Raw genomic sequence first — 11141 nt, 5'->3', positions numbered from 1 at the left:
AAACAAAACAATAAAGCCCTTTATTGACCTGTTCTATGATACAAAGGGGCTGCCCAGGTGGCTCAGTAGTAAAGAATCCACTAGCCATTTCAGGAGATGCAGGAGATGGAGTTTCAATCCCTGGGTCTGGAAGATCCCCTGGAGTGGGAAATGGCAGCCCGTTTCAGTATCCTTGCTTGGAGAATCCCATGGACAGAGGAGCCTGGTGGGCTACAGTCCAGGGTGTCACAAAGAGTTGGACACAACTGAGCTTGCCTGGAGAATCCCTTGGACAGAGGAGAATGGAGGGTTATAGTCCTTAGGGTAGCAAAGAGTAAGACACGACTGAAGTGACTGAACGTGCGAACGTGCATGCGTGACTGACTGAGCACGCGCAGCACACGTGATACAACAGAATGTTGGCAGACGTGGGACACGAGCAGAAGCAGAATAGGCCCTGGGCTGGCTTGTGAGGCCGGCAAGGTCTGTCGGTGGTTAGTCTTTGACTTTTGTCTCAAAGCCTCTGCTCTGTCAGTGGGCAACTGACTCTCTCTGCCCGCACCTTGTACTTGCTTGGTATCTCGTGGCTATGTTAGGCTCTCCATGGCAACAGCTACTGATGCTATCTCTTTCCAGGTATTTCTGCTTCTGAGCTCTTACCCATGTAAAATCTAACTTATTGCTTGCTTCAGCAGTGCATATACCAAAATTGTAATGATACAGAGAAAACTAGCATGGCACCTGTGCAAGGCTGACACTCAAATCCATCATGTATTCCATATTTTTATAGTCTGTTACTATTAACCTCACAAGTGGAGAAGGAATGTGAATGCATCTAAGAAGGGGAGAGAATTACAAACACATTTCCTCCTATGTTTTAAAAGTAGAAGGTTCAAAAATGGTTCCCAATATGAGAAGGAATGGATTGAAGGGAACAGGAATAGATGCTAACCCTCTTTGAATATACTTTGCTTTCTGGATTTGGGTTTGGAACCATGCAACTCATTTAAAAAAGTGAAAAAAAATTAAATCCCCTATAAATTGAAACAAACGAATTCCACTGTTTCTAGTTGGTAGCATAACCACAATTTACTCTTTGTAGGTACAAAGAGTCCAGAAATGGACAAAAAGAACAAACAACTCCTTGATCATCAGCTTCATGCTCCCTGGCCCCTTTGCTGTTCCTCCAGCACCCCAACCATACTGCCCGATAGAACCGCATGTTTTGCTCCTTTAGTTTGCAACACCTTATGTTTACTTGGCTTAACCTCCACTTCATTCAAGTTTTTCCTCAAGTCACATCTTAAGTGTGGCTTTCCTGGATCCTTTACCTAATTTTATATTTCTCCATGGCTGTTATTGCTACCTTGGCATCATTTATGGCCTGTTTGTTTGTATCTCACATTAGATTCTAACTTCTTAAAGAGATGGCAATACCAGACCACCTGACCTGCCTCCTGAGAAATCTGTATGCAGGTCAAGAAGCAACAGTTAGAACTGGACATGGAACAACAGACTGGTTCCAAACCAGTAAAGGAGTACGTCAAGGCTGTATATTGTCACCCTGCTTACTTAACTTATATGCAGAGTACATCATGAGAAATGCTGGGCTGGATGAAGCACAAGCTGGAATCAAGATTGCCGGGAGAAATATCAATAACCTCAGATATGCAGATGACACCACACTTATGGCAGAAAGCAAAGAAGAACTAAAGAGCTTCTTGATGAAAGTGAAAGAGGAGAGTGAAAAAGTTGACTTAAAGCTCAACATTTAGGAAACTAACATCATGGCATCCGTTCCCATCACTTCATGGCAAATGGATGGGGAAACAATGGAAACAGTGACAGATTTTATTTATTGGGGCTCCAAAATCACTGCAGATGGTGATTGCAGCCATGAAATTAAAAGACGCTTGCTCCTTGGAAGAAAAGCTATGACAAACCTAGAGAGCATATTAAAAAGCAGAGACATTACTTTGCCAACAAAGGTTTGTCTAGTCAAAGGTCTGGTTTTTCCAGTAGTCATGTATGGATATAAGAGTTGGATCATGAAGAAAGCTGAGCTCTGAAGAATCGACACTTTCGAACTCTGGTGTTGGAGAAGACTCTTGAGAGTCCCTTGGACTGCAAGGAGATCCAACCAGTCCATCCTAAAGGAGATCAGTCCTGGCTGTTCATTGGAAGGACTGATGTTGAAGCTGAAACTCCAGTACTTTGGCCGCCTGATGCGAAGTACTGACTCTTTTGAAAGGACCCTGATGCTGGGAAAGATTGAAGGTGGGAGGAGAAGGGGATGACAGAGGATGAGATGGTTGGATGGCATCACCGACTCAATGGTCTTGAGTTTGAGTAAACTCCGGGAGTTGGTGATGGACAGGGAGACCTGGTGTGCTGCAGTCCATGGGGTCACAAAGAGTCGGACACGACTGAGTGATTGAACTGAACTGATATGAGAGCAGGGACTTTGTTTTGTTTATTGCTATATCTACATAGCCTAGAACTTGCTTGACCTATTATAGGCACTCACTACATTTTTAAGCAATGAGGTTGGAGAAGGAAAGGAGAACCTGTTAAATTTTCTTCATATGTGCATGCTTACCTCTGCATTATTTGATATGTTACCATAAGCATGAACTTCAACAGTTAAAAAAGCAATATGTTAGGAAAGTTTTAATTTATGGTAACTGATAAATGTATTATATTATCCCCTCTGTGGCAGCTGCATTAATGAAACCAAAGGGAAGCATTATTAAATGTTGAATTTCAGTTGTTGGTGATGGGCTTGGGTGTACTTTTAGGCAGTAGCCCCATCCAATACATTTCAAATTATATTCAAACTCTAATCTATTCATGATAAGGCTATTCCTGTTTTAAAGCATCATGTATGTGTGGATGTGGGTGTGTACACCTTCTTATCTATATATTGGCTGGAGTTTCTTGTATTCTTTTATGTGATAGGAAGGTATACTGTCAGTTTCAGCTATATGTGTGTGTATATACATTTAAACACACACACACACACACACACACACACACACACACACACACATGCCATGCCATGTGGTTTGTGGGATCTCAGTTCTCCAACCAAGGATTGAACCTGGGCCATGGAAGTGAAAGCACTGAATCCTAACCACTTGACCACCAGGCAACTCTCGTATTACTCTACTTTTATTTAGTTTTTCACATTTTTTGTCCTTCAGATTCATGTGTCAATCATTCATTCAACAAGCATTTTATTTATTTTATATAATTGTGAGCCTGCTTTCTAAAAGGATTTTCTTTGCTGAGAATTCTAGAATAAAATATGTGGTAATTAAGGTAAAATTAAAAGCCTTTTTTTTCCTGGCCCCCTACTACTTTGCTATTGAAATCCTCTGGTCTTCTATAGGTTTTTGTGCTACTCTCTCAATTCATCCCACCCTTGTGACTTTGGCGGCTTTGCCTGGCAAGGCACAGGGGGACCTCTGAGCTTTCAGTTACCTCTTATATATATCAACAAAATACATGCTATACAAATTCAGCTGAAGGTCAAAAACAAAACAAATGGGGGGGGCAGACTAAGTGCAGTGTTAAGAATTAGGACCAAGTTTTGTTAACTGTCTCTATTTGCTATCGTTGCTCCATGATTATCTAGACAAATAGTATTTCCCTTGAGATCTGATACTTCCCTTCCCACATTACACTTCTCTTGCCTTGGAGTTTTTATTTAATTGGGACCTCTAACCTGCCAGAATAGTAATCCTTTTGGCTTACTCATCCCATGCTTCAACATCCAACCAATTTTCTGTTAAAAACCATCAGGAGAAGAATCCCACCAAAATTGTCTTTCTAAAATAATATAAGTAATGTATAACTATAGGCTTATAAATAATCTTAGCAATATAAAATTATAGCCAGCAAAATCATAATTGTTGTATATCCTCCTCCCCAATATTGGTTTCCTCCTTAAAAATAAAAATTACTAACAGTACAGTGTGTACCTTTCTGGGCTTTCTTGGTGCCTCAGATGGAAAAGAATCTGCCTGCAATGTAGGAGACCCAGGTTCGAGCCCTGGGTGGGGAAGATCCCCTGGAGAAGGGCATAGCTCCCAGTATTCTTGCCTGGGTAATTCCATGGACAGAGGAGGCTGGTCAGCTATAGTCCATGGAGTTGCAAACTTTCACTGTATTTTTACATGGAAAAAATTGGACATGACTGAGCATCTGAGCATATGGAAATATTGATATATATGAATAGAGTTTTTAATTTTCTTAAAAATTTATCTTATTTTCAATGAATAGTGCTGGGAAAATTGGATATTTGCATGTGAAATACTGCAAATCTTACCTTATACCATATACAAAAATTAACTCAGAATGAATCAAAGACCTAAATGTAAGATCTGAAACTATAAAACCCTTAGAAAATATAGGGTAAAAATCTCCATGACAATGGATTTTGTGATGATTTCTTGGATATGAAACCAAAAGCCAGGCAACAAAAGAAAAAGACAGATAAATTGGGCTTCATCAAAATTAAAAATTGTATGCATCAAAGGACATTATCTAGAGAGTGAAAGGACAACCCACATAATGGAAGAAAATATTAAAAATCATATCTCTGATAAGGTATTAATATTCAGAATATGTAAAGAACTCCTACAACTAAACAACAAACCCCTCAAACAACCTAATCTAAATATGAAAAAAGGAATTCAATAGGTGTTTTGTCAAATAAGATATACAAATGGCCAATAGGCACATAAAAAGATATACAACATCACTCATCATTAGCGAAATGCAAGTCAAAACCACAATAAGATACCATTTCATACCAATAAGAAAGACTATGATCCAAAAAAATGAAAATAACAATTGTTGGTTAGGATGCAGACACACTGGAATCCTGGAGCAGTGATCATTGGAATGTAAAATGGTGTAGCTGCTGTTGAAGACAATGTGATGTCTCTTCTAAAAAGCTAAATAAAGAGTTACCATATGATCCACAATTCCACTTCTAAATATATACTCAAAATAATTGAAAGCAGGGGCTCAGATACTTGTGCATCTGTTTATAGCAGCTTTATTCAGCATATTCCAAAAGGTGGAAATAATACAAATGTCCATCAACAAATGAATGGATAAGCAAAGTGTGGTATATACATACAATGGGATATGTACGCTGGAGAAGGTGTGGAGAAAAGAGAACCCTCCTATACGGTTGGTGGGAATGTAAGTTGGTGCCGCCACTATGAGAAACAGTATGAAGTTTCCTTAAATACTAAGGAATATAGAGTTACCTATGATCTAGGAATCCCACTCCTGGGCATCTCTCTGAAGAAAGCTCTAAATCGAAAAGATGTATGTACCTCAGTGTTCATAGCAGCACTATTTACAATAGCCAAGACATGGAAGCAACCTAAGTGTCCATCAACAGATGAATGGATAAAGAAGATACGCCTTCTTTATCCATTCATAAATGGAATATTACAACAGAATAATAGTCATAATAAAGGATGAAATATTTCCATTTGCAATAACATGGATGGACCTAGAGATTATCATACTAAATGAAATCAAGTCGGACAGAGAAAAACAAGTATCATGTGATATCATGTATATGTGGAAGCCAAAAAAAAAAAAGTGATACTAGTAAACTTATGTACGAAACAGAAACTGAGTCATAGAAAACAAACTTAAGTGGGGAAAGGGAGTATTGCTGTTCTGTTGCTAAGTCATATCTGACCCTTTGCAACCCCATGGACTGCAGCATGCCAGGCTCCTCTGTCCTCCACTATCTCCTGGAGTTTGCTCAAATTCATGTCCATTGAGTCAGTGATGTTATTAAACCATCTCATCCTCTGCCGCCCCGGTTCTCCTTTTGTCTTCAATCTCTCCCAGCATCAGGGGCTTTTTCGATGAGTCAGCTCTTCGCATCAGGTGGCCAAAGTAGTGAAGCTTCACGTTCAGCATCAGTCCTTTCAATGAATATTCAGGGTTGATTTCCTTTAGGATTGACTGATTTGATCTCCATACAGTCGAAGGGGCTCTCAGGAGTTTTCTCCAGCACCACAGTATGAAAGCATCAGTTCTTTGGCACTCAGCCTTCTTTCTGGTACAACTCTCACAGCTGAACATGACTATTAGAAAAACCATATCTTTGACTATATGGACCTGTGTTGGCAAAGTGATGTCTCTCTCTCTCTCTCTCTTTTTTTTTTTTTTGCAGTCCCTAAGTTTTTATTAACATGAGTTTCCAAAAACAGGCATCAATATTAGTGTGGGAGGAGAGGGAAGGGGAGGGAGAAGGAAGTCTGCTCTACTGGTAATAAAGCGCCAAGGTTCATCCATCATGGATTTCATAGTCCCCCAGAGAAACCTGGTCCTTAAAAATCGTGTACCACTTCTTCAAACCAGTCTTGTTCCAATGGGTGCCAGTTTGGGCTGTGATCAGCTTTTTAAGGTCCCCAGTGGTGTCATCAATATTGCATGTAACATGAACCTTCTTTCCCAGATGGTCATTGCAATCAACTTCAATCATCCTGGCTGGAGCTTAAATTGCCTAGAACTGACTGACGCCACAACCTTCTCACTCGAGCTGATGTCTCTGCTTTTTAATACGCTATCTAGGTTTGTCATAGTTTTCCTTTCAAGGAGGAAGCGTCTTTTAATTTTGCGGGTGCAGGCACCATCTGCAGTAATTCTGGAGCCCAAGAAAATAAAATCTGCCACTGTTTCCTCTTTCCCCCCTTCTACTTGCCATGAAGTAATGGGACTGGATGCCATGATCTTAGCTTTTTGAATGCTGGGTTTCAAGCTAGCTTTTTCACTATCCTCTTTCACACTCATCAAGAGGCTCTTTGGTTTTTCTTCACTTTCTGCCATTAGAGTGGTATCATCTGCATATCAAAGGTTGTTGATACTTTTCCCAGCAATCTTGATTTCAATCACAAGCAAGCTTGGGATTCATCCAGACTGGCATTTCACATGATATACTCATGAGTACATCATGTGAAATGCAGGGTGTCAGTATACAACCTTGTGGTACTCCTTTCCCAATTTTGAACCAGTCCATTGTTCCATGTCTGGTTCTAACTGTTGCTTCTTGACCCGCATATAGGTTTCTCAGGAGACAGGTAAAGTGGTCTGGTATGCCCATTTATTTAAGAATTTTCCAGTCTGTTGTGATCCACATAGTCAAAGACTTTCACGTAGTCAGTGGAGTAGAAGTGTTTTTTCTGGAACTTGCTTGCTTTCTCCATGATCCAAGGAAGGTTGGCAATTTGATCTCTGGTTCCTCTGCCTCTTTGAACCCAGCTTGAAGATCTGGAAGTTCTCAGTTCATGTACTACTGAAACCTAGCTTGAAGGATTTTGAGCATAACCTTGCTAGCATGTGAAAAGAGTACAACTCTACAGTAGTTTGCACATTCTTTGGCATTGCCCTTCTTGGGATTGGAATGAAAACTGACATTTTCCAATTCTGTGGCCACTGCTGAGTTTTCCAAATTTGCTGACATATTGAGTGCAACACTCAAACAGCATCATTTCTGGATTTAAACTAGCTCAAATCCACTAGTTTTGTTCATAGTAATGCTTCCTAAGGCTCACTTGAATTCACATTCCATGATGTCTAGCTCTAGGTGAGTGACTACATCATTGTGGTTATATGGGTCATTAGGACTTTCTTGTACAGTTCTTCTGTGTATTCTTGCCACCTCTTCTTAATATCTTCTGCTATTAGGTCCTCACTGTTTTTGTTCTTATTGTGCCCATCCGTGCATGAAATGTTCCCTTGATATCTCCAATTTTCTTGAAGAGATATCTAGTCTTTCCCATTCTATTGTCTTCCTCTATTTCTTTGCATTGTTCATTTTAGAAGACCTTCATATCTCTCCCTGTTATTCTCTGGAACTCCGCATTCAGTTAGGTATATCTTTCCCTTTCTCCCTTGCCTTTCACCTCTCTTCTTTCCTCAGCAGTTTGTAATGCCTCCTTAGACAACCATTTTGCCTGCTTACATTTCTTTTTCTTTGGGATGGTTTTGGTCACTGCCTCCTGGACAATGCTACAAGCCTCCATCCATAGTTCTTCAGGGAAAGATATAGGGATGGGTAAATTGGGAATTTGGGATAACAGATACACTCTAGTGTATATAAAATAGATAAACAACAAGGACCTATTGTATAGCACAGGGAACTATATTTAATATTTTGTAATAACTATAATGGAAAAGAATATGAAAAAGAATATGTATATATATTTATATATAACTGAATCACTTTACAGTACACCTGAAACATTGTAAATCAACTATACTTCAGTTACAAAAAAAAAGAGAGAAGTAGGCTTTAGAAAATTGAGATTTTTTAAAAAATAGAAACAAAAATTATGATAAAAAATTATTGTATCTCAGCAAAAGAATTTGATACATGCTATAACATGGATGAAATTAGAAAACAGTAAAAATAAGGCACATGCAAAAGGATGAATATTGTATGATTCCTCCTATATGATGTACTTAGAATAGGCAGATTTGTAGAGATAGAAAATATTAATAGAATAGAGGCTACCAGGACTGAGGATAAGGGAAATGGAGAGTTGTTGTTTAATGGGTACGGAGTATCTCTTTAGAATGCTAAAAAAGTTCTGGAAATGAATAGTGGTGATTTTGTACAAAATGTGAAAGTACTTAATGCCATTGAACTGTACACTTTTGAAATAAGCTTTAATATAAATTTTAATAGAAAATTTATATTATATCCTTTACTAATATAACAATCCCAAAAATTGTGCCTCAATTTTTCAATAAATATGTGTTAGTAATCTTTCAACTTCAGTAAATACAGTTACCTCAATCTTTTAAAAATAATGTTTAAAATTTTATAAGGGAAAATGCCAACATACCAAAAAGCAAATGGAATAGCATATTAAATTCCCACCCATCACCCAGTTAGCACTTATCAACACATGGTCAGTTCTGTTTTTTGTATTTTCCCTCTCATCTGTTTCTTCTCCTTTCTAATTTCTCTATCGCACATTATTTTGAAACAAATAACAGAGGTCATAATACTCATATTATGAATGTTTAAGTATAAATCTCTATAAGGACTCTTTTGAAAAACATAACCAAAATATCATTATCACACCTAAAATATTTAACAGTTTTTATAAATCTCATCAAATATGCAGCCAGTGTTCAGATATCCCTGATTATCTTATGATACTTTAACAGTTGGTTTACTGAAATTAAGAATCTGAACAAATTCTACATACTGTAATTAATTATATGTCTTTTAAGTCACTTTTAACCTCACTTTTAACCTATAGATTCTCCCTCAGTCTCCTTTTAACTTTATTAGTTGAAGAAACTCAAGTTTTTGCCATTTAGTGCTTCTGGATTTTGCAAATTTATCCTCATGGTGTCATTGAACACATTTATTTGAACTCTGCATTTACTGTAAATTGGTAGATAGATCTAGAGGCTTGGTCAGTTTCCTTTCCTTCTTAAAATATCTTTTATAGGTTATATTTTGTACTTCCTGTGTGTACCATTTAGGAAGCACACAATGCTGGTTGTCTTTTTCTGACACTAAAATTGATCAATGAGTTCAGCTTGATTTATTCGTTATAAAGCTCCTTATCAGTTTTTTACTTAACAATTTTAGTGGTCATTGATGATTATTTTGTAGATCCATTATTTCATTAGGACAGAAACATGGTCTTTCTCAATCATTTCTTCTTCACTTATTAGCTGGAATTATTCTACAAGGAAAAACTTTCCCATATCAACTATTTTTATTATCTTGTATTAGTTAGGATAGAAAAGGCAGAAAAAATTGTTGATTTTTTCCCTTTGTTGCAGTTTTCAGAATAATGAATCATAGGTAATTTTAAACCATCAGGATATGAGTACAAGAATGATTTAGAGTGGGTAATATATCTTTAAGGAAATTTGGGTGATTTCTTTATTTGAAAAAAGCCTGTTTCCAGGTGTTCTCTAAGGTCTATGCGAGCTCTTATAGCTTATAAGTTTTCTTATTCATAACAATATTTATGCTTTATTTCTCAATTTTGAAAGGAATCAGTTAACATGTTCTAGGGTTCTTCAGAGTGTAAGATACCCCTTTAACATATAGTATACTTTGTTTGCTAAATAATTTGCAATAATTTTGTGGGTTTGTCTCAAAATACTGGATAGGTAGCTCATATTTTGGGATGAAACTACTTTATTATCTTTAAAATCTTTTATGCAAAAAAAAATTAGCCTAAATTTAAAAATCTTAAGTATTAAGGAAAAATTGCTAGAAAAGAACAGAGAAGTACTGTTAACCTTTTACCCTGACACCAATTTTATCACTTTCTACACTTTTTCATATTCTCTCTTATTCCTTTTGTTTGTACACATGTATGGTGTATGTATGGTATTGTCTTTATATATAAACATCTCTCTATATCTATCTATATATGTACACAGATGTTATATTTTTATTTTTTCTAAATAATTTGAGAGTAGGTTGCACACATCATGTCCCTTAATATTTCTCTGCATATTTCCTAAGAACAAGAAGATTTTCTTACATAATCACAGCAGTCAGTTCAGAAAATTTATTGTTAACAAAACCTACAACCTATGCTTCAGTTTCATCAGTTGTCCCAATAAGGTCCTTTATGGAAATTTTTCCCCTCTCATATAGGACCCAGTCCAAAGTCACTTATTGTATTTAGTCACCATGTCTTTTAATGTTATTATCTAGAACATTTCCTTAGCCTTTCTTGGTCTGTCATGACATTGACATTTTTGAGGAACCAGGTCAATTTCATTCATTTTTTCTTGTCATAACCATACACATTGCTCAGTTCTCAGTCATAAATTATAGAAATTGCCTATGGCTGACTGACCAGGAAAGGAACTTATTAAAAAATTACTGGGGAGCTCCTTGACATATCTCAATAAATACATTTATTTTGCATATATATGCAAATATTGTTTTATATACATACATAACTATTTTTGTTTACAAACAAAAATAACATTTACTGAGCACTTCTAATGTGTCAGACACTGTCCATATTACAAAACATGACCTATAAGATAAATACTCTTTCAAATACTCCTGAATCCCATTTTTAAAATGAGACAATTATGATTAGAGGGATTAAGTAGCTTGCCCAAGGTCA

At 37.1% G+C, this 11141-nt stretch overlaps 1 protein-coding gene and 1 non-coding gene across 2 annotated transcripts; one reads left to right on the top strand and one right to left on the bottom strand.

The window, feature by feature from the left end:
* The first annotated feature begins 660 nt into the window (after positions 1-660).
* On the top strand, positions 661-765 carry LOC133051333 (U6 spliceosomal RNA). The gene has a single exon (XR_009691835.1). It is a non-coding gene; the product is annotated as a U6 spliceosomal RNA (small nuclear RNA).
* Positions 766-6304: 5539 nt separating this feature from the next.
* On the bottom strand, positions 6305-6502 carry LOC133050901 (ubiquitin-like protein 5). Its single transcript, XM_061135196.1, has one exon. The coding sequence runs from the start codon at positions 6500-6502 to the stop codon at positions 6305-6307; it is 198 nt and encodes a 65-aa protein (XP_060991179.1).
* Between the last annotated feature and the right edge of the window lie 4639 nt (positions 6503-11141).

Source organism: Dama dama, chromosome 33 (assembly GCF_033118175.1).
Source record: "Dama dama isolate Ldn47 chromosome 33, ASM3311817v1, whole genome shotgun sequence".
Classification (NCBI taxonomy): domain Eukaryota; kingdom Metazoa; phylum Chordata; class Mammalia; order Artiodactyla; family Cervidae; genus Dama; species Dama dama.
The sequence above is the reverse complement of the archived record's forward strand: the minus strand, read 5'-3'. Positions and strand labels throughout refer to the sequence as shown.

Coding starts and splice junctions, on each gene's coding strand:
- LOC133050901 (XM_061135196.1), bottom strand. CDS start 6,502: ATGATTGAAGTTGATTGCAATGACCATCTGGGAAAGAAGGTTCATGTT.